The sequence below is a fragment of the Hippopotamus amphibius genome, chromosome 16 (assembly GCF_030028045.1).
Source record: "Hippopotamus amphibius kiboko isolate mHipAmp2 chromosome 16, mHipAmp2.hap2, whole genome shotgun sequence".
Taxonomy (NCBI): domain Eukaryota; kingdom Metazoa; phylum Chordata; class Mammalia; order Artiodactyla; family Hippopotamidae; genus Hippopotamus; species Hippopotamus amphibius.
In genome coordinates, this window is record NC_080201.1 from 1,012,081 (window position 1) to 1,039,390 (window position 27,310).

The following is a 27,310-nucleotide window of genomic DNA, read 5'->3' on the forward strand; positions in this document are numbered from 1 at the left end:
CAGCCCTCGGAAAGGAGCACCCCACCCCAGAGGTGCTCTAAGGCCCCTGGGGACCCCTGGGTATTTCCAGGATGAGATCAGCAGGTTCTCCACAGGAGTGTGTGAGGCCCTTCGAGAACATGAGTGTCCCCCTAGGGACAGAGGAACTGGCGGCCACACCGTGGGTGGCTGGGCGAGGAAGGACAGTGTGGGTGCAGGGCTGGCCCAGGTATCTGCAAGCATTACCTATGTCTGGGACGGGGAGAAGGAAGGGAAGGTACACATGGAAAGCTTGCAAAGCCACAGAATAGGTGAACAAGCAGAAGACAACCACGTTGGCGACACAGTGCCAGGCCAGGGAGAAACACACACCTTCTCCCATCTGTGCACCACCTGTCTGTCCTTCCACATGCCCTAACCAAGCAGCAGACGCCCTGTGTGAGGCTGGAAGTGCCGGCCCAGGTCCCAATCCCACAGCTTCCTCACCTCTCAGAGCCTGCTTTCTCTGCTGCAAACTGAAGGCATGTAAGACCCTATGTGCTGTGAGTCTCCCTCCCACATCTCTCTGTGGTTCCTCTGCAGACTCCCCACCACCTCCCCCTTGCCCCCAGGCCCACAGCTGACAACGCACCAGGCTGCACGTGGTGCCTGGGCCTCTAAAGGGAGGCCTGCTGCACCACCCTGGCAGCGCCCGGTGGCTCTCGGAGGCCTGGCAGTGCCCCCTTCCCAGAGACTAACCCCTGAACTCATGAAACGTCTACATCAGAAGGGACCAGACACCCAGGCATGGCTGGCTTTTGGTGGCACCGAAGATGCCACAGGACACCGAAGGAGGCGAGGCTGCCCGGGCCACAGACTAGGCAGCTGCAGCGGGCACATGCGCCAGGCTCTGTGAGTACACGGCCCACAACCGCCTATCTGAACCCCTCAGAATTCCGGAATGCCAGGCGGTGTCCTTCCTCCCACCAAACGAGCTTTTCTGGAGGCTTGGGGCCAGCACCTAAAGCACTGCCTCCTCTGGCTCCCACAGGCCGGCCGACCCCCTGCTCACCACTCTGGCGGGTCAGCTGCGTCGGCTTTGGAGTTTAGGGCTGGTGCTCATCAAACCTACCTTTGCGGGTTTGCGCAGGAGGCGGGGCGGGTGTACCTGGCTGGACGGAGCTGGGTTCTCCGAGGCCGGGCTAGGCTCACGCTCCCACCGCAGGGTGCCCTGAGCCCGGCCCGGCTCCCGCCCAGCCCTGACCTCCGCCCTTCAGACCACGGCGAGTGGGCACGCCAGGCCCCGGCGTCGGCGTGACTCGCGGCGCGCGCCAGGGAAGTCGCGTGGGCTGGACACGCAGCCACGCGCTCCCTCCCCCGCGGCCCGCGCACCTGTCCTGGGCGTGGCCCGAAGCCCGGCCCCGAGGCCCCGCCCCGCCCCGGCCGCGCCGCGCGCTGGTTGGCCGAGGCGGCGCGCTATGCTTATAACCTGACCCTCCCGGCACCTGCGCGCGGCGCTGCACGCGGGCGCCGGCGGACGCGCAGTGGGACCTGCACGCGGGCACCATGCCGCGCTCGTTCCTGGTGAAGACGCACTCCAGCCACAGGGCCCCCAACTACGGGCAGCTGGAGACGCAGAGAGGTAGGGGCTGCGGGCTCCCCTGCCCCGTCCAGGGCTCGACTCCTGCGAGGCAGGAGGGGCGAGGCCCCCAGGAGCGGGGACACCTGTCCCAGGTGGGAGGAGGGGCCCGAGACCACGGGGCTGGAGGTAGGAAGGTGGCCCGCGGGCGCTTTGTCCACTTCAGAGGCCTCAGCCTCGCGTGGGGCAGAGTGGGTGGGGATTCTCTGTCCATTTAGAGAAGTTTCCAGGCCCCCAGGCACTCTGGGGCTCTCCCGCTATGGCCTGGCACACCCATCCCAGCAAAGGGGACCCCAGGGCCATCTTCCTGGTGCAGGAGGTTTGAGAGAGCTCCACGCATATTGTGGAGAGATATGAAGTGACCCTGGGCTGCTCTCCAAGGGTCCCCCCCAGGGCATCCTGGATTGGGTGGTGGACAGAGGGGACTGGAAGAGTGACGCAGACGCACCATGGTTCCAAGGCCCAGCTCACCCAGGTTCTGCTGGGCCCACCTTCAATGCCTCCTCACCCCCCCCCCCCACCTCCCCTCACTCCAGAGGAGGTTGCCCAGGGCAGGCTGGGCCAGGGGACTGCAGTCCTCACCCGGGTGGGGAGACAGATGTCCAGAGACCAGGACTGGGCACTCATCCCCACTCCCTCTTAGGGTCAGGGACACACAGAGGTCCCAGGGCAAAGGCCTCTCTAGGGTGGTCAGAGCCGCCCCCAGCTCTGCAGCTTCTCGGGGTGGAGACGCTTTGGGGGACTGCTCAGTGACTCAGAGGGACACTGCGGGGATCAGGGCATGCAGTCAGCGCCTGCCCAGGGCCCTGTTGCTCTCTCAGGACTGGGAGCAGGGAGGGGGTCCAGGCGGGTGGGTCCCGGGGCCAGGCTGCCACCGGGGGGCACCTTCTAGGGCGGGGGTCCTCAGCTCCACGTTTTGAAATCCAGTTAATGAGTCCACCAGCAGTTTCGTAAAATAAAAAAGAACAGAAGCCATCAGAGTACAGTGCTCACGGTAAAGAAAACTTTTGTTTCAGGTACACATGTATGATAGAATATGTAATTCAAATGGGTCATGGCTTTAAATGTTTAAAAACCGTTGTTTAGGGTCCAGTCACAGCGCACCCCACTTTCCCATTTGAGCGTGCAAATCACGGCAGCTGTGCAAGACCCAGTGATTGACTGTCAGGGAACAGCCTCAGGGCCGTCAGTGCTCTGCTTCCTCCCCCCCACCCCCAAGTCCTTATAGCACCAGCTTTCTGAGGGCCAGATGGCCACGGTGGTCTGTTTTCTGCCAGGCAGTTACCCCAGGATAGACCTGAGATGTTGGATTTGGGGTCCCCCACTCATCACTTTTAAATAAGTGCCTTTTAGGCCTCCCCAGGGAACCACTGAAGCCAGAAAGGAACTTAAGTCTCTTCTCCCAGGAATCTGAGCTGCGGGATGAATCAAAAACCTAGCTAACCCAGGGGATATGGGGAAGCACATAAAGCATTAGCAGAAGCACGCGGCCAGTAGCAACAGGCATGCGGGTGGCTGCCTCTCCCCTACCCTCCCACTGCGGTTGGCTCTGGCCCCACAGACAGGGTTTGGCTCCCTGGTGACGCCTGGGGTCAGGGTAGTGGCGGAGCCTCAGAGACTTAAGGTTCCTTTTTTCCCATACAAGGGTCCCTAGTGGAGGGTCTATGTGGAGGTGGGGGTCCTAGACTCTCCAGGCCCCTCAGTGCTGTCTCCAGAAATTCCTTGGACTTTGTCTCTTAGCTGGTCACTGTCCCGCCTCCATTTCTGGGAGGACAGAAAGCTGACGAGCTGACTTTATAAGAGGGGAGACTGGAGTGGAAAATGGGGAGGTCAGGAGAGCGTGGAAGATGGGAACCTCCCTGAACGTGCTCATTTCTCTGCATCCTCATCAGCACTTGTAATTGCCTATTTTAACCCGAGCCATCCTGTGGGTGTGGCGTGGCACCTCGTGACAGCGCTAACGTGCACCTCCCTGAGGGCAGGTGATGCTGAGCGCCCTTCCCTGCGCTTGCTGGCCGTGTGCCTCTTCTCTGGAGAAATGTCTATTCAGATTCTTTGCCCATTTAAAGATTGGATTATTTGTCATTTTATTGTTGAGTTGCAAGGGTTCTTTATATATTCTGGACATTAATCCCTTATCAGATATCTGATTTGCAGATATTTCCCCCATTCTGTGGGTTGTCTTTCTCAACCCAAAGCCCTGGCCTGGACGTAGAAATGGAGCCAGAGATTTATTTCAACACATATGAAACAAGAACTGGGTTGAGGGCTGTTTGGAGGTTTGGTCTTTGGGGAAATGCAGAATTTAACTCTTTCTTGCTAACCTGTTTATCTTGGGGGCTTCTGCTGTCTGGGTCAAGCATGAGGTGTGCGGGCCCACAAACATGGGAGCAACAGTCTGAGGGCAGGCCGAGCCAGGAGGTGGTGGACACTGCCTGGAGCCGGTCTTGACCTGTGAGCGTCCGCAGGAGGCCGTGCGCATCCACCTCACGGTGGGTGCGCGCTGAGCGGGAGGTGACTGCAGACGAAGGCGTCACCTCACGTGCAGGGCCTGCTGCCAAGTGTTGTGAGTTAACGCTGCGCGGGAGCCTGCAGGAGGCAGCTCCGGGCTGGCCCTGCGGTGGGGCGGGGGCTCAGAGAGAGGGCCCGCCCCACCCGGGTACAAGGGAGCCTTCCTTGGCCCCTCAGGGCTGCTCTAGGATCCTGTGAGATGTTTCTGTTTCCTGGTTTTTAAAGAGGAGCTGAGATTCCTGCTCAGCCCCTGTGGTCGCCGGCTGCCACCGTCACTTCCGTAGCCCGCACCTCTGTCTTGTCAGAACTTCCCCTTCACACGGGACTGCTGATACCCCAGTCGTGGGATTTGGCCAGGAACGCGGGTTGAAGGACTCACAGTGCTGGCACTCAGGCTTCACCAAGCACTGTCTCCCCTCCCCGCCTCTAGAAACCAATGGCACCTGTTCTGCCTGCGCGGGGCTGGCAGTGCCCCTCGTCCTCCCAGACAAGGCGGCCCTGTCCACGCCTGGTGACCCTCCCCAGCCCTGGGACGTCACCTCCATCGTCGCCCACGTCACCCTGCCTCTCCCCACGTTTCTGTGCCACGAGGAAGCTCAGGGAGTCTCGGGGCCGGACCCCCTGGAAGTCAGCCTGGTGGACGCCCGGGCCGGCCAGGCCCCCAGCGCACCTCTCAGAGACAGCCGGCACCACCTCAACCTGCCCCCAATGCTGGTTCTGCCCACACGCTGGCCCCCGATCGTGGGCGCAGATGGGGCCCAGGCTCCAGGCTGCCTGCCGGGGGCCGAGCAGGCCCCCTGCGCCCCGGGGGGCTACCTCTGCCACAAGTCCTTCCACGTGCCGGCCACGCGGGCTGGGCACCAGCAGATGCACTGCCACCTGCAGGCCCGGCGCTGCTTTACCTGCAGGTTCTGTGACAAGGAGTACGGCAGCCTGGGCGCCCTCAAGATGCACATCCGCACGCACACGCTGCCCTGCCTGTGCGCCGTCTGCGGCAAGGCCTTCTCCAGGCCCTGGCTGCTGCAGGGCCACATCCGGACCCACACAGGTAGACGCCAGGCCCCGCGAGCCATCCGCCTGGGGGCGGGGTGGGGCTGGGCCTCAGAGGAGAGGAGGGGTTGGTTTACAAGCAAGAGGATGGGCAGGCACATGGCTCCTGAGGCGGCAGCACAAAGACGCACACCTGGGGGGCTCAAACCATCAGAAACGCGCTCTTACAGTCTGCAGGCAGACGTCTGAAACCAGGGTGTCGCAGAGCCAGTCTCCCTCCAGATCTGGGGGTTGTCCTTCCTGCCTCTTCCAACTCCTGGGGCCCCCAAGGGGTCCTTGTGGCCACGTCACTCTGGTCTCCGCCTCTGTCCTCACATGGCCTCTCTCCTGTGTGTGTCTGTGTGCAATGTTCCTCTTGTTATAAGGATACCAGTCACACTGGATTCAGGGCCCACACGATCCAGTATGACTTCAATTTAACTTGATTACGTCTGGAAGGACCCTCTTTCCAAATCAGGTCATTCCCACAGGTACCCAGGTTTAGGACACGGATGATCTCTTTTGGGGACACAATTCAGCTCTAACACCTGGCAAAGCGCGGGATGCACAGGGCTTCCGTGGGGCCTGACTTCTCACAGTCCACGGCTTTCCCACATTCTAGAGCAACAGGGGAGGAGGGGAGCCAGAAAGGCCTGGCCCGGGGTGAGGACCCCAGTGTCTCACAGGCAGCGGTCACTCAGGAGCAAACCCGTCCCTGGGTGAGAGGGTGACCGCAGAGCACAGGAGATGCAGGAGACAGGAGCAGTTGCGGGCAGGAGACGGGGAGTGTGTGTGTGTGCTGGGGGGGAGGGGGGCAGGGGCACGGGATGTGGCGCAGGGAGCCCGCCTCCTTCATTCTGTAGATGACAAACTAGGGCCCAGAAAGAGCGCGAGGGCCCAGTTCTGCCCAAGGGCAGTCAGCAGCTACGCTGGACCCGACCCAGGTCCTCCTCTCGAGTCCGGGACTTTGTTAGGCACACGGTGAAAGTGAGAACAGAGAGGTAGCTCCAGGCCTGGCACTTACAACACACACTTTCTGTAACTGGACCCTCCCTCGCCCTCAGTCACAGCTCCGTGAGTCACACCCCAGCGGAGGATGGAAAGGCGTGTTTTGCAGGAGCCTTTCTCCAGGCTGGAAATCCATCTGGTTTTCCCTGCCCGCTTGCTGAGGATGTCCCTCAAGCACCCCATCACCGTCAGGGGCTCAGTGCCCTGGTCTGGGAGCGCAGGGACCCCGTGGGACTGCAGGCTGCTGCCTCCCAGGGCTGCAGGCCTCTCCACACAGCTTGAACAGACAGCTTGAACACATGACTCTCACTGACCCTTCCTTTTGCACTTGTTGGGTCAGCCTGGAGGCCAATGTCCCAACAGAAGGACTTTGTCCAAATCCCTGGTCACCCTGACTGGGGGTGCCCTGGAGGACACAGGATTCCTCGCCGGTCCTGAGTGCCTGCCCTTGTACAGCCACCTTCACGGTTCCCACCGCTGGCCTTCGGGAGGCGGGTACAGCTGCCAGAGACTTGCAGCGCCTTTCCCGTCCAGGGCGGGGGCAGAGGGCCCCAGGGGAGCTTAGGCCCCCATCGCTTATCCCAGGGGAGGGATGAAGGCATTAGAGTCTTGGGGCTGAGCGAGCCTCTGGGTGGGGGACAAGTTATTCACTTATGAGCTGGGGGCTGCCCTCCACCCTGTTGCTCTGGCCGCTGCCGTGGGTCACTCACCTGTGCCCCCTCCCCTCCCCCAGGTGAGAAGCCCTACACCTGCCCTCACTGCAGCAGGGCCTTCGCTGACCGCTCCAACCTGCGGGCCCACCTGCAGACACACTCGGACACTAAGAAGTACCAGTGCAAGCGCTGTGGCAAGACCTTCTCGCGCACGGCGCTGCTGGTGCGGCACGAGGAGTCTGGCTGCTGTGCCCCCTGAGAAGCAGGCGTCCTCGGAGGGCGCTGCCCTGCCCTGCCCACGTGAGGGGCTTCTCTCTGGGAAGACTCTTATCCAGAGGAGAACCTCCATGCTGTTTCCAACGAGCTCTGGTTCCAGTTCTTTTCCTCCCACTTACAGCCTGTTGGCAACCACTTGCCAGCACGCCGATTCTTGCGTTAGGTGGACGGCGGGGCTGCCCTGGGCACCCCCCACTCCAGACCAGCAGTTTGACTCAGGCCGCGCACACGTGTGGGCCATTCGTGTGGGCAGAGCTACCCCGAGGCGTACTTCCACCTGCCTTTGAGGGCACCTGGGCCGAGCTGGCTCATGTCAGGAGTGCACAGGCGCCCGCACGCCACACACACACCCTCCCCTCCTCACTGGGCCATCCTGAAGCCGGAGCAGCGCGGGAGGACCCGAGGCGGGTGGATCTGGGGCAATAAAGAGCCCGCACTCCTGCCGTGACATCCTCTGAGGCTCGCCCAGGCCCCTGGGTCTGCGGAGGTGGCTGAGCTCTGACAAACCCCACCGAGGAAGCAGGGCTCCTAGGAAAGCAGGGCCCTTCTGGCCAGAGCAGGGGAAGCCGAGGGTAAGGGCCGCGCTGTACGTTCCTTATGGGGCAGGAGCACCAGGTGAGCAGGGCACCTTCCCTTGGGAGGAAGGGAGTGGAGGTGGGGACAGTACAGCCAGGGCCAGTGATGGGGGGAGGCTGCAAGAGGGGAACCAAGGCCACGTGTCTGTGGCAGGTGTTCATCCGGCCAAAGTCTAATTTAGAGGAGAGTCCATCGCGCACCTGCAGCAGCCCTACCGAACACCACGGACGCGTCTTCACTGCAGCTACCTCCCCGAGGTGCTGAGCCCATCACCCAGCACCCCGGCCTCCTTCCTACATGCTCTCTCCTGAGGCCACAGCACCCCCAACCCAGTGAGCTGCCGGCCTTCGACCCCGCCCGAGACATACACCTTCCCAAACCGACTCAAATGCCAAGACCCCACTTCCTTCTTGTAGGTGGCCTCCCTTCACCCTCAGGCCCCGGGCAGTCACCCACTGGGCTGGTCCTGCCTCTGGGCAGCACATCTGTCATTTGTGCCAGACCCTGGAGGGTGGTGTTCAGGAGGAGGAAGGAGGCCCGACTCTAACGGAGACTGGCCGAGTCCTTGACGCCGGGAGGGGACACCTGCTCCTCTCTGCGGGAGGGCTGGCCTGCTGTCAGCAGCTCCACGCAGGCCCCGGCGAGGGACAGAGTTAGGCACCTTGGTCCTGCTCCGGGGATGGCGCGGCGCGGCACGGCGAGCGGCAGAGGCCCCCCCTCGGCCCTGAGCCACCAGACCTGCTGACCTCCTCCCCGTGTGACAGGACGCTAGGAGCGCTTACCAGGACCATGCAGACCCCAGCTCTGCAGCCCCATCCCTGGGTCCCCACCTGTAGATCCCTCCTGATGTGTCAGGGGCTGAAGGGCCCTGGGGACATCCCAGAGGAAACCTGACCTTGACATGGGGCTTCTCTGGACCAAGGGCAACCCTGATGAAACCGACCACCCAGAAGAGCCCCTGCTCTTGCCTAAACCAGCCTGTATCTGCTGATAGAACAGAGACCCTCCCTGAGGAAGCCATACTCGCATTCCCAGGCCCGCTGCCTCGCCCCAGAGGCATCAGCCGCCCTCGAGGGACAGAAGGCAGGACCCAGAGGTTGGAAACATGCCCCTTAGCTAACACGGCAGTATGCTGGGGCAGCCGTAACAAACCCACAGAGCAAGGGCCCCAGACCACAGAGACCGACTGCCCCCCAGTCCCAGAGGCCAGGAGTCCGAGACCAAGGTTCCGGCCCAGCTGGTCCCTTCCGGGGCCGAGGGAGAATCTGCCCCAGGCCTCTCCCAGCTCCTGTGTTTGCTGGCGCCTCCAGTGCTCTGCGGCTCATGGAAGCCTCACCCCCATCTCTGCCTCCGTCTTCACGTGGCGTCTCCCCGTGTGCGTGTCTGTCTCTGTGTCCACATTTCCCCTTTTATAAGGACACCAGTCGTACTGGGTGAGCACCCACCCTCATGATTTCATCTTGACAACGTCCGCAAAGACCCTGTCTCCAAATAAGGCCGTGTCCTGAGGTACTCGGGGGTTAGGACCTCAATATGTGAACGGGGACACCATTCACCCTGTAACAACGGATGAGAGCACACGGTTTGCCCAGAGATGCCTGGTGGGTCCCTGTGCTTGGGCGTACGGAGAGGAGAGTGGAATCCTGTCCCCGCACAGCCAGCAAGGACGGAGGCATCAGTGATTTCATGATGGACTTGCTAGAAACGCCTCCTCCAAACACAGCGTGACCCACCCCCACGAGCCCTCTTGAGTGTGCAGGTGCCTGGCCCCACCTCCTCTCCGCTGTCCTGGTCAGGGGCCCCCAGGAGGTGAGGACAGGCCTCTGCCCTACAGGGACGTCCTCCCACTGTCTCCTAAAGTGCCCAGGCCTCTGCTGAGCAGGGTGGGCAGCCCAGGGCTAGGGAGCCTCTCCTCATCCCTCGCAAAGGCTAAGCTCCAACCGCGCTCGTGTCTGTGTCTGACCATCTCACTGGATAGCTTTTTTTTTTTTTTTTCCTAATGGCATCCAGATGCCTGAAGGAAGCTAAATTGTAAATTGTGTTCTATTTCTGAGCGTCAATATCTAAATGAAGCGATGCACCTGTTGGGGATGGAGGAAGGGAATTTCACAGGCCTAAATAAAGTCCACGTTTGCCCTTCTGTGCCGGCCCATGGAAAATGCTCTTATATTTATATCTGGGCTGGCGGAGGGCAGAGGTGGCAGAGGGTGGGTTAGCAGGCGGGGTGAAGAGAGGCCCGGGCACCTGCCAGGGAGCCCATGTGGAATGAATGGGAGAGACGTTCCCCCCCAAGGAGGGTGGCTGCCGTCAGCACGCTGCGTCCCCACCGTGGGGCCGTGTCCCCACCAGCCACTCAGGCCTCACAGCTTCCCACTCGGCGTCCCTAGTTCCTCGTGATCCTGCCTGGTCAGCAGCGTTAGCCTGGGATGCTCACTTATGATTTGGGTTTCTGGAGCCTCCTCCCAACACCCACAGATGGGGATCAGGAAGGGGTCTAACCCTCGCTCACACCTGTCCTGGGTGAGGTGGGCACGGCCAGGTCTTTCCCGGGGGATTGCTCTCCGGGTCCCCCCACCTACAGGCTTTCTTTTCTCTACCCAAATATCACGCATCACATTTCCATGTTTCTCCCTGAAGAAGGCCTCTTGAGCACGCTGCTCCAGGTACGTGGCCGGCATCTCTCTCTGGGGCAGGAGCCCGGGTGCAGGGACAGGAGCCCCAGGACCTGAGGAGCTGGAAGCGGGTATTTCGGAAGCAGCCCAGCTAAGTCTGGGCCAAAGCCGGTGCCTAAGAAACTGCCAGGATTCTGGACGAGAGGAGAACTGCGGAACGAGCTGAGGGAGGGGTGGCACCTGCACCATGTGAAAAGGGTTCCAGGAGGCGCGTGACGGGCGGCAGGCAGAAAACCACCGGGCGCTGCCTTCCGACAGGGACTCGAGTGCCTGGCTCCGTGGCTCAGGTCCCGGAACAGGTGTGAGAGGGACGCCCAGCCTCCCGGGGGCCCGGCCACCCCCACTCCCCATTGAGAGACCTCTCTCCTGAAGCCACAGACGCACTAAGGTTTGACTTCCCTTCCAGAAGCCCAGAGGCTTCTATAAATATTGTGTTGGGGGTTCTCTGGAAGTTTGAAAATAGCCTACTGGTTACTATCTATACTCAGAGAGCCCACTCCTGGCCTCCACTTGGTGGCTAAGTATAGCTCCCTGGCAAAGTTCAGTGGAACAGAAGTTTCCAGCCTCCATCACCTTGTGGATAGCGGAGCATTCCAGGGAGAGTGCCCCAGCTGGCAAGACTCAAAGGCGCGAGGGAGAGGCTGGAACTGATGTGGGGCCTGGGCAGGCGGCCCCGTCCCAAGCCCGGGGTCTGCGGGACTCTGCCGGCAAATGCAGAGCCCTCACCAGACACGGCAGTGAGGCGTTCTGGCTCCAGCCTCGCTGCTCTGCTGGGCTTGACTCCACTGTAAAGCCGCGGTTTCTGCTGCTGAGGAAAGGGAAGCAGGCTAGCCTCCAGTCCAGCATTCAGGAGGGGCCAGGGAGACACAGCAGCAAAAGAAGACACTTAGCACACCAAAAATAAAACACAATCACTAACTCTGTGGAGACCCTGGACCTTTAACCCCTCCTAGACTCCACGTCCATTTCTTGACCGCCAAGTGCCCGTTCCCATAAACCTTTCCTCCCAGCTGCCCCCCATCCCCAGCTGAGTTGCCTGAGAGATGGTCTGGCAGCTGCCCAGGGCGTCTCAGGTGCCAGCAGAGCGCTGGTGAGTGCTGAAGGACGGGAGGGCAGAGGGCATGAGGGGTAGGGAGGGTCCGTCTTGCCAGGTGAGCACAGGCCATCCTTGGGTATCACACGGAATAGAGACCATCCGCCCAGGCATCAATCAGTGCCCCCCGCCCCCGGTTTCACAGCCAGCTCTGCCCAGGTCTCCCCTCCCCACATCTCTGCCCTCAGGGCTGCTCTTTCGTCCCCCATAAGGATTGCCTGTAACTGGTCCTAAGGAAGACATGGAATCACCTCAGTCTTGCTCCCAGTTCAAACATTTCCCCCCTTTCCATCCCCCAAGAACAAGCCTGGGGCCCAGGACACAGCAGCACCTGTACTTCTTCAGGGAAGGCAGGTCACGGAGTCACAGGGGGCTCTTCTGTGAACACTGCAGTGACCTCTGAAATGCCGCTGCTTGGAACCGGCCAGAAGCAGCTGAAACTGAGGACAGTCAGGGTGACCCTGCTGGGCATCGGGGAGGCGCGGCCCACCGTCCCTGTGGCTCCGGTCACCTCGGGGGTCGTCTCCCTCCTCTCACAGAACCACACCCCCTACACCAGTAATTCCCGCAGGGGGTCTGCAGACCCCTCTCCAGGGGGCTACGCTCAGGGAGACTCGTTACGTTCACCACACACACGGATGGTGCAAAAGCAGGGGACCAACTTGGTGTACCCCCAAAAAAATAAAAAAATAAAAAAAAGCAGGGGACCGCACTACCGGCAGCTCCGCACAGCCCGAGGCACAAAGTCCACCACCGCTCAGTCACGCAAAGCAAATGCAGCTGCCCAACCTCCTCCTTCCTGAGTCCTGGTCCCTCAGATGTTCTGAGTGAAGGTGCAGGGAGGGTGCACGGCCCTCCGCTGCCACTGGAGGCGGACCTGCTGTGTGAGGTGTGCGGGGCCCCCTCGGCCACGCTGGCCATGGTCCTCGCAGACGGCTTCTCAGAAAAGGACCCATTGAGCTGCCACTTCACAGAGGACGGGCGGTATTTATTGCCAACGATAGCATTTGCGCTTTCAAGAGAGAATGACAATTTTGGAAACGTCTGTCTTCCCTAAAAGCTCGGCAGTTTCCCAGGCTTAAGGACTTTTCTGATGAGAAGGTGAGTTTTTGATACTATAAAGTGAAACACGTCAGCATTTGGAAACTCTGCGTAGTCAGGGAAGCAGTATTTTCCGAACGACCAACGCGCGCGTCCCAAAGCCCTGCCGGGACCAGAAGCGCAAAGCGCCAGGCAGACTGGGGAGCCAGCGGAGCCGCGCGCGGGACGCTCACTGCTGGGCGCAGGATCACGGCGGAGCTGGCAGAGGGCTGGTGCTTTCAAACACGAGCCACGTCGTCCGAAAGTGGGTCCAGTGTGTCCCCACCGCTCGGCTAGGTTTCCTTCCCGCACGTGAGCCAAAGCGTCACAAGGAGGACACAGAGCGGACAGCCTGGCCATGGATGTCCACGGGCCACACGCGGAGATTCGCAGAAATGCAAAACACCACCACTCTCCTCACTACAACTCCGTGTCAGAAAACAGCTGTTGTTCACAAAATGTTAACATGCGATGGGTTTCTTACTACAACTTTAAATGAACTTAATAAATGAATCCTTAAGAAACTCATCAAATTTAACTTCTGAAATGGGTAAAAACAGATGGAAGCCCCCACACAAACTAGCTCTTTGGGGTCCTCAATCGCCTGGGAGGGTGTCGGCCCCCGAGACGCACGGTGTGGGAACCCCCGTCCCACGCATGACCCTCGCACGTGGCCGTGAGCCCTCAGGGCCAGAGCGGCAGGTGGGCAGCCCGGGAGGAGCTCAGAGGTGGGCCGCCACTCCACGGGACACATCAGCCGGTCACTCAGGGGATCCCTGCCCAGATGTGTTTCCTGCTTTAGCCACTGACTCCGGAAACGACTCTCTGAGGCCACGTGGCTTCCTCACACATGCGTCACTGGAGAACAGCCTGCATTTACCTTCCCGACCCCGCAGTCAGCCAGTTCCACCTCCCTAGCCTTTCTCAGACCAGCACCTTCACCTTGACCCTCACGGCCATCACTGTCGTCCACGTTCTGGTAACTTCCCAGACCAACAGCAGAAGAATCCTCCTGGCCCCCGTCTCTGTCTTCCATGCCGCCCCCACCCTGCACCCCTGGCGCAGTGCCACAAGCCGCTCACCCTGCACCGTTCCAACCTCAGACAGGCTGTATGCCCTGTGGTCTCAAGTTCAAGCCAGTCGTCCTAGACATCGCACACAGGGCCGCTTTCTCCCACAAACCCCACTGTGTGGTGGCAGCCTCTGTACCCCATGTGCCTAACCTCTATCTGATCTGGGACACTCGACACACATCAGGGAAGGAAGGAACAGAGGACAGGGCGCACCTCGATCTAAACCAGACTTCCTCCCCCTTTAACCCAGCTCTGGGGCTAATCTCACAATCACGGCCTCCTCCCACCCGTGGAGAGGGGTCAGCTCACTCCAGCACGCACGTGACAACCGCCGTCAGCCCAGGAGCCCTGGGTGAGTCCAGGCCCAGATCTACTTGCAGGGGCAGCTGGGGTGCAGGGCCACGTGTACGGGGGTGTGAAAGTGGGTGAGCTGGGTGCCCACGTCCCCTGACAAGGGAAACACCTTCCACAGCGAGTGGTTCGGGCAGGGAGGCCAAGGAGTGTGGGCGGGATGCCAGCCGCCCGCCCAGCTGGCGAGGTTTCCCAGCCTCGTGCGTACAGTACGTGACGCCGTGTGTGGAGCCCTTGTTCCAGAAAGCTGGATGCTGGGCAGGCTGCGTTATTCACTCCCGACTTACCCAAGTGAACAGTTTCTCCTGCAGGACAACTGCACTCACCTGAGAGCTTCTCTGGGGACCAACCGCAGCCAACAGTTACCGTGGATGGACGTGCGCAGCGCTGACACCACCCCTCACGGCTTCACCCCGAGGGAGGATGCTGGCACAGAGAGCCTAAGCAGCTCATCCAAAGGCACGCAGCGGGCCTGGGCAGGGCTGGGGTTCCTGGCTCCAGAGTCTGTAGTCTAGGCTCCTGAACCACACGCTCCTCAGTAAGCAATGCTGAGCTTCCCTTTCACTTGGAAATCAGAAGTAAGGCACCGGACCAGGATGGCAGATACGTTTTTCCCTGGGGCCAGGGTGTGGGGTGAGATGGTCAGGGGCGGCCAGACGATGTGCAGGGAGGGGAGCTCGGGAACCCAGGTGGGAAGCAGATCCCCTCTCACGCCTGGTGGGGGAGGAGGGCGGGCAGAGGGAGACGGGCTGGAAGGAAGGAGAACCGCAGGAGACGCTCACCATCTCAGAGCGGACCGGGCTTTGGGAAACAAAACAGAACGGCCGAGGAGAAAGGAGAAAGGGAGGTGGGAGCAACGGCTCCACAGGGGGGCGTGTTGTGTGCCGCTAAGAGCCGGGCTTGGGGGCTCAAGGAGAGGCAGGTGGCGCACTGCAGGGGCTCCCACGCTGGAGCCAGCACGTGTCACCTGCGTGTACGTCAGCGTCCACGTTTGAGGAGCACCTGTGAAACCATCACCCCCGTCGACGGGACAGACATATCTACCCCCAGGAAGCTTCCTCCTGCCCCTCCCGATCCATCCACCCCAGCCCCTGTCCCCCCACCCCCAGGAATCACTGTCACAGACCAGCACGGTGACCTTTTAGAGGTCTCCTGCCTGCAGACAGTCCTCGCTCCAATTCTTCCACAGCGCCAATTAGCTTTACTCTCAAGACAGTTACAATCACAGCATCCTCCAGGCTGTCCCCATGCTTGTGGGACCTCAGCATTTATTTGCATCTCCCAGAGACACAGTGCTGTCACCTGTGGCCTCCCGTGCCACTCTCTGCTGTGTTTTTGTTCAGGTTTTGGGGAGGCGGTGGTAAATATTTATTTGGTTGCGCCGAGTCTTAGTTGCAGCGTGAGGGATCTTTAGTTGTGGCCTGCATGTGGGATCTAGTTCCCCAAACGGGGATCCAACCCAGGCCCCCTGCATTGGGAGTGCGGAGTCTTACCCACTGGACCAGCAGGGAAGTCCCCTCTGTTCAGCTTTTAGCAGTTGTCTTCCTTCCACAAGGAGGTTGCCAACCTCCTCCTCACCTGATACAGCACCTGCTGGAGGGGGACCCCAACGAAGGTTTGTGAATGATCAGAGGAGCACCTACAACTCAGTGAAGTTTACCAGGACGCTGAAGGCTTCAGAACCGTCCGCTCTGTGATTATCAAAAAGTTACACAGCTCCTCTCTGAAGAGGGAGACAATGGAAGGTAATTTTGAAAGCTTGAAAGTATGAAGGCCAGGGTGACTTCCCACGAGTCCTCCTGTGGAATGTGACTGAGCTGTTTCTCCATTTCTGCTACCAACGCCACTGCTCTGTCACCCTCTCCTTCCCAGGATGCCGGCAGGTCCTCAGCAGCTGGGTCCTTGTGACCCTGAACTCGAAGCGAGGCTCAGACATGGGCAGTGCTGTGCAGGACAAGACCTCACAGAAGGCAGGGCCACCCATCTCCTCACATCTGCGACTGGACCAGGAGGGGCAGATGCACCAGGGACTCGGGGTAACTGGTTGGAGCTCTCCAAGTGAGTGGTACAGGCTGGGGCTTCAATTTTTTGATGCTTTAAATGACGACATGACCTATATTCTTTTTCCTTAATACACAGAAAAACTATTGCATAGAAACAATGACTCTGGGGGAAGAAAAAATATCATGAAGGAAAGGGGAGGGCGGGCATCCCCTCCAGCGATTACCAGGACATGGTCCAGCCAACGCGGGGGCTGGGCTGTCCTCCCTGCAGACCCAGCCAGCCCTGGGCGCTGGGCCACTCTACCTGCATCCATTTTCTTTAGACGGGAACGACTGGTGAGCTGGGCAGTTCCCAGGCACTGACGAGGCAGCACAAGCTGAGCACGGAATGTGACTTGGGACCGTTATGTTTGAGAGCAGGGTCAGCGAGCCATGGCCAGGGGCCAGGCCCAGCCTTCCCCACGTTCTGGACAGAGCTGAAGGCAGTTGTGTCAAAGAAAAGTGAAAGACACATCCGGGACATCCCTGGTGGTCCAGTGGCTAAGACTCCATGCTCTCAATGCAGGGAGCCTGGGTTCGATCCCTGGTCAGGGAACTGGATTCCACGTGCCGCAACTAAGAGTTTACACGCAACAACTAAGGAGTCCGCATGCCGCAGCCACGATCCTGTGTGCCACAACTGAGAACGGGTGCAGCTAAACAAATAAATACATATTTAAAAAAAAAAGACACGGCAGCATTATTCACAACAGTCAAAAGGTGGAAGCAGCCCCGTGTCCAACTCGTGGATGAATAAAGTGCGGGCCATCCACCGTGGAACGTGCTCAGCAACAAAGAGGAAGGAAAGCGGGACACACGCCACACGGGGGAAGCCCAAGGACACGACGCTCAGTGAAATAACCAGGCGCAAACAGGCACGTCCTATACGATCCCACTGGCACGGGGACCTAGAGTCAAAGTCACAGTGACAGAAAGTAGATGGGGGGGGGCTGGGGAATTAGCGTTCAATGGGGACAGGGTCTCAGTTTAAGGTGAGAAAGTTCTGGAGGCGGATGGTGGTGATGGCTGCACCTCAATGTGGATGACTGCACTGTACACTTAAACAGGGTTAAAATGGAAATTTTGTGTTATGTATATTTTACCACTCTAAAAAATACCAAAAAATCAAAAGAAGATTTTGGGGCCTGAAATTTCTATGAGATTCACACCTCTGTGTCCATGTCACTTGCTCATTTTTTACGGCTGCTCTAGACACGCCACAGCAAAGGCAAGTCGTTGCAGCCGCGTCGGAAGACGCAGGAAGCCAACGGTGTTTGCCGTCCAGCCCTTTGCAGAAAAGCCTTGAGCCACTGCTGGGACCCACGGAGACCTGCTTGCTGTGCGGTGCAGAGTCAGAACCCTGGGCCTTCAGAGATCACCGGGTTCAAGGCCTTTATTTCCAGGGCCATGATGACAACTCCCAAGGAAGTTCAGAAGATGACAAAGAGGACAATGAGAAATGAGGTGGGGAGTGAAATCTGGAGCCCCGGGCCCTCCTCACTCTGCATAGGTGCTCCTGCCAACACACAGAAGAGTCTGGCCGCCTCCTGGCTCCTGGGTTGGCGTGGAGGAGGGAGGAACTTCCTCCTGGAGGGATGACGTGCTCCCGCTCAGTCCGCTCCCACCCGCCTGCACCGCCAGAACGTCCCTCCCTGCTTCTGCTGGGCACATCGCCCCACCTGCATCACTCCTCGTTGCCCCGGCCACCCCGGCTCCCACTCCCGACTCCTCTTCCACACACTCGCCCTGGACCACACCATCTGCATCACCCATGTGTACTACCTTGCGGTGGCATCTACCTGCACCTCATCACCTCTGCAATGTCACCTTCTGTAAGTATCCAATCCTGCCCCACCAAGGTAATCTTCCGGGAGAGGAGACTCCCTCCCTTTCAATCTCCCACTGCCTCGCTCCCTCATGTGTCACACTCCCAAGTTCCAGAAAAACCTCGCTGCTGAGGATCTCCAGAGTGGACTGAACTGAAATGAAAGGGCAAGAAAGAAAAATCTACGTGCAAACACATATCACTTCACGTCCCATCCTATCCATTAAGTAAGTCCCTGTAGGGAGCACTGCTCTGCTGTAGGAAATATGCTCTTGGCGGCTACAGAAATGATTTACACAGCAGGCTGACCTGACTGCAGGGCCCCTGTGCGCTGTTATCTTTCCTCACTGCTCACGGTGTGGCCCTCGCCCAGCAGCTTCTGCTGACGACACCTGGGGCACTGGGGACACAGGCAGACTCCCAGACTTCCTGACTCCAATCCTGTGTTTCAACACGCTTCCTGGGTGACGGGTATGCACGCCAACGTTTGAGAAACACCATCCCACATGCTCTCTCATCAACATTGTGAAATCACGGCAAATAAAAGGAAATCTGGGAATGCACATCAAAAGCACTATAAGACACCAGTTCCCACTTCACAGCCGTTAGGATGGCTGCCAGAGAAAAGAAGAAAAGAGAAGAACAAGTGTCAGTAAGGACACAGAGAAACTAGAAGCTTGTGACCGCTGGTGGGGATGTAAAATGGTGCAGCGGTGTGGAAAAGTCTGGAAGTTCCTCAAAAAATTAAACACAAAGCTACCATGTGACCCAGCAATTCTACCGCTGGGCAATTCTACCCAAAAGAACTGAAAGCAGGAACTTTAAGTAATATTTCACACCCACGCTCACAGCACCATTACTCACGCAGCCAACAGGTGGAAACAACGCAGACGTCCGCTGACGGATGACGGGTAAGCAAAACGCCGTCCATCCAACGTGGCGGGGTGTTATTCAGCCTTGGACGGGAAGGAGATCCCGACACCTGCTGCCACAGGCACGAACCGTGAGGATGTTACGCTCAGTGAAACGAGCCAGACACAGAACCGTAAATCCTGTAGGATTCCACTTACATGAGGTCCCTGGGGAAGTCAAATTCAGACACAGACAACAGAAGTGTGGCTGCCAGGGGGTTGGGGGAGGGGGTGGGGAGTCAGTGTTTAGTGGGGACAGAGTCTCCGTTCGGAAAGAGGAAAACGTTCTGGAGATGACGGTGGTGACGGCTGCACAACAATGTGGGTGCACTCACTGCCACGGAACTGCACACCTGAAAACTGTTAAGAGGGTAAACTTCACATTACATGAAACCCAAAAGTGATTCCCAGGAAAACTTAAAATAACAACCAGCAGAAACACAACTGTAAACAACAGTGAGATACCATCCTCCACGTGGCAGATGGATGGGGAGCTGCTGTGCCGGCGAAGGCTCAAGCTCCCTTACTTTGGCGCGGCCGGGGTTCAGTGATCAATGGACGTGCACAGGGAACTTGCCAAGAGCTACCGACATCACCTTAGGCACATCCTACTGGGCCCAGCAATTCCAGTTCCAGGGATTTCTCCTACTTGCACATGTGCACAAAAAAGCGGCTTGTGTCCAAAAATTGGTAACAACTCAACCATCAACCAACACGGGCTGCGTTGGACAAGTTATGCCACGCCTAGATCATTGGGGATGATCTCCAAGAAACACCTTAGTGGAAGAAAACTATTTGCTGATACTCCCAGGAACAGAACTGGGGGGCTGTGCCTAGAGTGGGAGACTTTATATCACATACTCTCATCTTCACTGACACCTGCATCATTTTAAAAGTAAAAATAAATAAGGGAAGGGGAAACTGGGAGCTACCTGTAACCAACAGAGTTTCAGTTTGGGGAAAAGTTCTGGAGATGGAGGGTGGTGATGGTTACCCAACAAATGTGAAGGTACTTAATGCCACAAAACTGCACGCTTAAAAGCAGTTAAAATGCTACACCTTACAGCAATAAAAGAGTCAATATAAAAGCGGCAATCCACTTCAACCGTGAAAAAAGAATCCCTGCTTATACGGACCTTAAAAAAAGGGGAGTGGGGTTTGAAAGCATCCATCTCCAAAGCAGCTCCTTCCTTAGCAGCCCCCCACCCAGGACCTGGTCAGCCAGGGGGTGGGGAGCCTGTGGGAACCCCGGGCGGCGGGTCGGGAGGAGGAACCCCGGGCGGCGGGGCTGAGGAGCAACCCCGGGCGGCGGGGCTGAGGAAGAACCTCGGGCGGCGGGTCGGGAGGAGGAACCCCGGGCGGCGGGTCGGGAGGAGGAACCCCGGGCGGCGGGGCTGAGGAAGAACCTCGGGCGGCGGGTCGGGAGGAGGAACCCCGGGCGGCGGGTCGGGAGGAGGAACCCCGGGCGGCGGGGCTGAGGAAGAACCTCGGGCGGCGGGTCGGGAGGAGGAACCCCGGGCGGCGGGTCGGGAGGAGGAACCCCGGGCGGCGGGGCGAGGGGAAGCTCAGCGGCGGGGCTGAGGAGGCTCTGGCGGCGGCGCCCGCGTCCTGCAGTGCTGAAAACCGCTCTCACCGAGAGCCTCCCTCCCGAGCTGACCGCGCGCTCCCGGGAAGGCCGCCGCCAAGCGCCTGCGCACACCCCGCGCCTGCGCAGAGCCGGCGCCTGAGCGGACTACGCGTGCGGGGGGCGAGGCCGCTCCCTGCGCCTGCGCAGAGGCGGAGCGCGTCGGCCGGCCAGCGGGGGCGGGCTCAGCGTCGGCTGCCCATCGTTCGATCTCGCTCATTGGCTGAGAGGTGGAGCGTGGGCCGGGCCTGCCGCTGACTCGACAGCACGCGAGCAGGTGGGACGGCGTGGACCAATCGCGGGGCCGGCTGCGGCGCGGGTCGGGAAGGCAGGCAGCGGCGGCCCGGGGTCGCGTTGTTCTTCGGCCATGGCCTCGGCAAAGCCGCTGGTGGTGGTGACCTGCACCGCGCCGGTGAACATCGCGGTCATCAAGTACTGTAAGCGGCGGGCGCGGGGCCCTGCGGACGGGGAAACTGAGGCCCGCTTTGGCCGGCGGCCCTGGGTGGACATGACTGTGGGTCCGCGTGCAGGTGCGGGGACCCCCTCGGCCGGGCGGTGCGACCCGGGAGGCGGGCGCCATCGCAGCCGGGGCAGCGGTCCTTACGGGCGGTCTGTCCTCGCGGGGCCGGACCCGGGGGCGCGGTCCTCGCGCGACGCCCGGCTCCCGCGGCCCCGCGCCCCCACCCGCGCCCCGCGCCCCGCGCCGGCCTCGTTCCCGCCTCCGGAGCGCTCCGGGATTGGCTCCTCCGGCTCGCCTGTCTCGGGGAGTCGCCCGCGCGAGCCTTGGAGGAGCCAGTGCCCCTCCTCCAGGGACAGCTCTTCTGTTCCCGGGGCAGAGGGGCCGTGGCTGGCTTGGCCACGCGCGCGTGCGAGGCGGCCGCGCTGCTCCCAGTTTGGGTCGGTGATGAGCAGAGCGGTGGTGAAGCTTTGCGTTCAGGTGTTTGTGTGGACGGAAGTTTTCACTCTTCTGGATGAACGCCCCGGAGTACGGTTGCAGGGCCAGAGGGTGGTCGCATGTTTGGTGTTTGCAAGAAACAAACTTTTCCCGCGTGGCTGTACCATGTTTCATTCCCACCAACGACGTATGACGTCCGTGCGGTCCAGCTTTGCGGCCTGCGGGGTCGTCACCGGCTGTCATTTTAGCCATTCTGATGGGTGACTGGTGACGTCTCCCTGTGGCTTCAGTGTGTGTTCTCCTGCAGTTTGATGTTGAACAGCTTTCCCTGCGCTCAGTGGCCTTCCAAGAATCTTAAGTGAAATGTCTCTTCAGGACTTTCGTGCACATTCTAACTGAATTGTCTGCTTTTTACCGTTGTTTTGCAAGTTCGTTTTGTACTTTAGATTCCAAATCCTCGTTGCATGTAAATGTTTGTGAATATTTTCTCCCACCGTGTAGCTTCTTTTTTCATCCCCCTAACAGGGTCTTTCAAAGGGAGGAAGTTGTTAAATGTTGCTGGGGCCCCGTGGGTCATCTCCTCCAGCCTTGGTACCGAGTCAGAGACATCTTTCCTAGCCCTACACCCTAAAGAGTGTTTACTGTGTTTTCTCCTAAAAGTTTTAAGGTTTTGCATTGTAAATTGAAGTCTGTGATCCATTTGGAGTGGTTTTTTTCCCTCCAACGTCTACGTGAGGCACGGCTCTACTTGGCCGTGGACGTCCAGTCGCCCAGCAGCGTTTTCGGAAGAGGCCGGGCCTCCTCCGAGGAACTGCTTTTGCGCTTTTGTGTGAAACCAGCTGCACGTGTTTATGGGGGATCCTTCTGGGCACTCGTGGATTACCTGCCAGGATTCAGCTTTCTTATGCCCTGTAACCGTATGCCCCACACAAAGGTGTAGCACCTGTGCCTAACTATGGATTTGAAATTTTGGACTTTCTGGAAGGTTTCCTGTGTTTGCTGTGATAGGCCAGGAGTGGACGTGGGGGGAATGCTGAGTGTCTCCAGGGTCTACGAGCAGGGAGATTTGAGGAGTTTTCAGTAACTGGAGCTCTTTCTGTTTGGGAAGAAAAGGCAAGGGCCTTATAATCAGAGCACTCAGCACCTGGTAGGCATTTCAAGACTACTTGTTGAATGAGTGAAAGACAAAACAGAAGCAGTGAAGCAAGGGGATGGACTGGCCTCCAGCCCTGCTGTCGGGAGCTAAGTGAAGTGGGGAGCAATCCAGGAGGGCTTCCTGAAGGTGGGGGCACAGCAGGAAGAGGACTTGGATTGTGCATTGAGAGAGCAGGGTCCAGGCAGCTGGGGAGCTGTGGGTGGCAGTGGGGGTGGGGAGGGATGGGGTGCTGGTGGGCGGGGGCAGCTGCGTGCCAGTCTGCTGGGCTGGGACAGTGACCGCCTTTGCCATGGGCCGTGTGTTCCAGGGGGAAAGCGAGACCAGGAGCTGATCCTGCCCATAAACTCTTCTCTGAGCGTCACGTTGCACCAGGACCAGGTGAGCGTGGGCTGGCAGCTCACACCAAAGACACGTTTACAAAAGCTTTGTTTACAGATGCAGCAGGAAATCCCCAGCAGTCCCATCACCCACTGTGAGGAGTGCTAAGCACGCAGGCACGCACTCGCCTGGCCCCTCCCGGGAGGTCCCGGCCCCACATTCACTGCCGGGAGATGCGGGCGTGGGACGTGCCCCGCGTAGTGGACACCCACGGGGTGTCCCCACCGCCCGATCCCGGCCCGCCTCGGCCCCCGCCTCCACCTCCCTGTTCTCCAGCAAGGCCACTGCCCTGCGTGGGTGCCCAGGAGGGACCAGGGTAGGAAAGGCACCCGCAGAGAGGGGAGCTTGGCTGGTGCCTGCCACTTAGGTGGGCCTGCCCTTTCTTTCCCAGTTAAAAACCACCACGACAGCCGCCATCAGCAAGGACTTCACAGAGGACCGGATCTGGCTGAATGGCCAGGAGGAGGACGTGGGGCAGCCGCGCCTCCAAGCGTGCCTGAGGGAGAGTGAGTGGGGGCCCCAGGGATGCCGGGGTCAGGCCAGGCCCGCTCCGCCCCCTGTGCCCCTTCCTCGCGCTGGGTGGGTCTCCGTGCACAGAAGGCGCCGCGGCCACCTTCTCCACCTCCCACGCCCCCGTGGCCGGGGACGCCTGTCAGCACGGGCGGGCCTGGGGCCTCCCGGGAAGGGGGTCTGTGTGAGGAACTCGGGCGAGGCCGGTTCCTGCTGCGCTGCCCCGCGGCTGTGTCTCCTGTCCCTGCAGTCCGCCGCCTGGCCCGCAAGAGGAGGAGCGATGGCCACGAGGACCCGCTGCCCCCCAGCCTCAGCTACAAGGTGCACGTGGCCTCGGTGAACAGCTTCCCCACGGCCGCAGGCCTGGCCTCCTCGGCGGCGGGCTACGCCGGCCTAGGTGGGTGCCCGGGCGCGGGGCCGTCTCACACGTCTGAACACCGAGATCGTGCAGGGGCTCCGTGTGTGGGAACCTGTACGAGACAGAACCCCCCTCAAACTGGCTTAAACTGGCGGGGGTGAGTTTCTGGCTTACACAGCAGAACCCCAAGGGCTGCGGCAGCTCCAGGCCCTCGGGCGGCCTGCTGGGAACCCCTGTGCCCCTCCGAACCCCGCTGTGCCCGCCCCTCCGCTGGCTCACTCTCCAGCAGGGCCCCCACCCCCGAGCTGGGGGCAGAGCCGGTCCGCACGGCAGGGGGCGGCCGGGTCAGATCCTCCATGTGGCCCTGCGGTCAGTGAGCCGGGCTGCACGGGGAGCAGACAGCTCGCCTCGTGGGCGCCTGGGTCCACATCCCGGCGTCAGAGCCTTGACTGGACCCGGCCCTGCGCGCGGCGCTGCCAGCAGCCCCGGGCATGCCCAGCTTTGCCCTCTGTGCCTTGGGCCCCGTCCAGAACAGCACCCCGCGAAGCTCCTCAGAGCTTCCTCGAGCCCCTCGGCACAGAGGACCCCTGGTCCCGAGGGAGCTTCCTCTCCCGGCGGCTCCTGTGCCCCCGGAGCCCTCTGCGGAGCCCTCTGCGGGGGCTGAGGCTGCGTCCCCGCGGTGCCCCCGTCCTGTGGCGCTGAGTAGGGCGGGCCCCCAGCCTGTCTGAGTCTTCCCCCCGCTGCCTGCAGCCTACGCCCTGGCCCGGGTCTACGGCGTGGAGAGTGACCTGTCGGAAGTGGCCCGCAGGGGCTCGGGCAGCGCCTGCCGCAGCCTGTACGGCGGCTTCGTGGAGTGGCAGATGGGGGAGCGGGCCGACGGGAAGGACAGCGTCGCCCGTCAGGTGGCCCCCGAGTCACACTGGCCGGAACTGCGCGTCCTCGTCCTCGTGGTGAGTGGGGGGCCTAGCTGGGGCGGGGGCCTCCCCGGGGCCGTGGGCGCGGGGCACACCTCCGTGCCTCGCCGCAGGTGAGCGCCGAGAGGAAGCTGACAGGCAGCACGGCGGGCATGCAGACCAGCGTGGAGACCAGCGCCCTGCTCAGGGTGAGGCCCTGCTGGCGGGCAGGCGGGGGGCGGGTGGCCGCCGGGGCTCTGGGCCCCGCGGCTCACGCGGCGGCCGCCCGCCTCACAGTTCCGGGCCGAGGCGCTGGTGCCGGCGCGCATGGCCGAGATGACCCGCTGCATCAGGGAGCGCGACTTCCAGGCCTTCGGCCAGCTGACCATGCAGGACAGCAACCAGTTCCACGCCACCTGCCTGGACACCTTCCCGCCCATCTCCTACCTCAGCGACACGTCGCAGCGCGTCATGCGCCTGGTGCACCGCTTCAACGCGCACCACGGGCGCACCAAGGCAGGTGTGGGCGGGCGCCCCGGCCCCGCGCGCTGGCCCGCAGGTGCTGCGAGCCGGGCTGAGCAGGCCTGACCGTGTGCTTGCAGGCGGCATACACGTTCGACGCGGGTCCCAACGCCGTGATCTTCACCCTGGACGATGCTGTGGCTGAGTTCGTGGCTGCTGTGAGGCACAGCTTCCCCCCCGAGGCGAACGGAGACCAGTGAGTTGGGGGCCTGCACCCGGGAGGCGTGGCCGGTGGAACCACAGGCCGCGTGGCGCCGTGGCGCTCCTGCGCATGCCCGGCCTGGCACATGCCTCTGGCGATGAGAGGGCATCTGGGCTTCTTCCTCCCAGCTGTTTAAGGCACCCTGTTCTCACGGTGGGGACGCCTGACCACTAAGGATGTGGGGAGCGCGTGTGGGGTCCCCTTCTCTGTCACCCCGAGGGGGCAGTGCCACTTCCAGGGGGTGGAGCCAGACACTGCCTTCCACCGCCCGCGGGATGCGCCCCACAGCCGGGGCCGTGGGGGCTCAGAACTCGTCGCACTGGTCACCCCGAGGGTGCTTTCTAGGTTTAAGCACCAACTCACCTTCTTGTCTTACGCTGTGTCCCCTGCGGGGCCCGGCAGCAGCCGTAGGCCAGGGTGAGGGTGGGCACCAGAGCTTTGCGGAGGTTCCCCGAAACCCTGAGCTCAGGCACGGCGCCAGGTGCGCAGCGTTGCGGTTCCGCGGTTGTGTGCCCGGTGAGGCGCACCTCATGCAGACCCACGTTCAGCCACTTTGAGGCGTTAAGAACGCACCACGCACCCTCGTTCATCAGCCCACAGACCCCGACCCCGCCCGTCGTCGTGCCCCCCGGCCCCCGGCAGCCACTTTGAGCTCCGGCCTGCCCCTGCCCCACCCCTGCCCTCCAGGCCCGTCCTGCCTTCCTCTGCCAGGTTTCTGAAAGGGCTGCCTGTGGAGCCTGTCCCACTCTCGGACGCGCTGAAAGCTGCACTGGACATGGACCCCACCCCCGGCGGCATCAAATACATCATTGCCACGCAGGTGAGGCCCGCGCGCAGCACACACACCCTGCGGGCTCCGCCCCAGGGCTCGCAGCCCCTCTGTGTCCCGGCGGAGGGGACAGTGAAGTAGACGGGACTCTGCTCCTTGGTTTCAGAGCAGCTCCCGCTCGGTGGACGGTTAAGGACGCCTGTGGTGTGCGGGGCGCCGCCCCCGTGCTGAGGGGAGGATGGGGCTGGAATGTGGGAATCAGAGTCCCGGCTCAGAGTGGTGGGGCCAGCATGTCCCCCACCTCTGTCCAGTTCCCAGACCTGTGACCTGTGCCCCCAGGACTTGGTCTTTACCATCCACCCCGGGACGTGCTGTCCACACACAGTCTGCCCCAGGGACCGGGGCTCTGCCGGAGGATTGGGCCTTGGGCCCAGTGTCACCACAAGGGTGTCATCTGACCTGCGCTTCCTGGGAGGGCAGGTGTACCCTGTCCCTCCCTGTCACCTGCCCTGACGTTGACTTCCCCACCCCCACCAGGTGGGACCTGGGCCTCAAGTCCTGGACGACCCTGGTGCTCACCTCCTGGGTCCCGACGGTCTGCCGCAGCCCGTCGCCTGACCACCTTCTCGACGGAGCCCTGGCCGCTGTTGGGAAAGGGGCCGCTTTGCTGGGACTGGGAGAGGGGTGTGGCGGCAGCCGGCTGTGCTTACTGGCTCCGGGCCGGGCAGGGTGCTGTGGCCGAGCTGGGCAGGGGAATGGTCCCTGCAGGTGCCCTGATGGTCAGGAGCGGGTCCCCTCAGTGCCTCACCTTCGCCAACCTGCACCCAGCGCTTTGCTGAGATGGGAGCCTGGATCCAGACTCAAGCCTGGAGGACTGAGCCAGCCAGCTAGGAGCTGCCGGTGCATGGACCCGTGAAGGGCTCTCTAGCCCTGAACTCTGGGGCCACTCCCACTGCCCCGAAACACCAGCTCGACCGCTGGGGATGGTGTGTCAGCAGACGCCCACGGAGCTGGAGGATGGGGCACTGCGCAGGGAGCAGCCTCAGGACACCTCCGTGACGTGCTCCATCCAACCGCGAGCCCCGGCCCCCGCGTGGGTGCAGTCTTTCTTCACTCTTCACGGAAAGACCGGTGTTCTGTCTGCAGGACGGGAGCTGTGCCAGGGCCCGAGTAAAGGCATTTCGAGGACTCGCCTGGTGTGCTTTTTCTCTGGGAGGGCACGGCGGGAGACCAGGCTGGGGACGCGCCTTCTGCCCTGAGCTCGCCCGTGGTTGCCCAGCCACGTGGGGGTGCGCAGCGGGCGCCA

General features: G+C 61.2%; 2 protein-coding genes across 5 annotated transcripts; both read left to right on the top strand.

Moving 5' to 3' along the window:
- The first annotated feature begins 1,524 nt into the window (after window positions 1-1,524).
- SNAI3 (snail family transcriptional repressor 3) lies at window positions 1,525-9,773 on the top strand. The gene is made up of 3 exons (XM_057712620.1): window positions 1,525-1,600; window positions 4,539-5,156; window positions 6,879-9,773. Exons 1-3 carry the CDS (start codon window positions 1,525-1,527, stop codon window positions 7,055-7,057), a joined length of 873 nt encoding a protein of 290 aa, XP_057568603.1. The 3' UTR covers window positions 7,058-9,773.
- A 10,831-nt stretch (window positions 9,774-20,604) lies between these two features.
- Window positions 20,605-27,185, top strand: MVD (mevalonate diphosphate decarboxylase). 4 transcript variants are annotated; one of them, XM_057713332.1, is made up of 10 exons: window positions 20,605-20,758; window positions 22,680-22,750; window positions 23,142-23,256; window positions 23,511-23,657; window positions 24,369-24,568; window positions 24,646-24,720; window positions 24,809-25,027; window positions 25,114-25,229; window positions 25,923-26,055; window positions 26,542-27,185. In XM_057713332.1, the coding sequence occupies exons 1-10, from the start codon at window positions 20,689-20,691 to the stop codon at window positions 26,620-26,622; spliced, it is 1,227 nt and encodes a 408-aa protein (XP_057569315.1). In that variant the 5' UTR covers window positions 20,605-20,688; the 3' UTR covers window positions 26,623-27,185. The 4 variants fall into 4 exon arrangements, 2 of the variants coding, with proteins under 2 accessions (XP_057569315.1, XP_057569316.1); XM_057713333.1 differs by having other exon boundaries at window positions 25,947-26,055; XR_009049788.1 differs by lacking the exon at window positions 26,542-27,185 and having other exon boundaries at window positions 24,809-25,031.
- The last annotated feature ends 125 nt before the right edge of the window (window positions 27,186-27,310 follow it).

Excerpts from the sequence above, each read along its gene's own strand:
- SNAI3 (XM_057712620.1), top strand. The coding sequence starts at position 1,525 with ATGCCGCGCTCGTTCCTGGTGAAGACGCACTCCAGCCACAGGGCCCCC. Across the intron at positions 1,601-4,538 it reads GCAGCTGGAGACGCAGAGAG|AAACCAATGGCACCTGTTCT; the intron begins GTAGGGGCTGCG and ends CCCCGCCTCTAG. Across the intron at positions 5,157-6,878 it reads CCACATCCGGACCCACACAG|GTGAGAAGCCCTACACCTGC; the intron begins GTAGACGCCAGG and ends CCCCTCCCCCAG.
- MVD (XM_057713332.1), top strand. The coding sequence starts at position 20,689 with ATGGCCTCGGCAAAGCCGCTGGTGGTGGTGACCTGCACCGCGCCGGTG. Across the intron at positions 23,257-23,510 it reads CCAAGCGTGCCTGAGGGAGA|TCCGCCGCCTGGCCCGCAAG; the intron begins GTGAGTGGGGGC and ends CTGTCCCTGCAG. Across the intron at positions 24,721-24,808 it reads AGACCAGCGCCCTGCTCAGG|TTCCGGGCCGAGGCGCTGGT; the intron begins GTGAGGCCCTGC and ends CCCGCCTCACAG.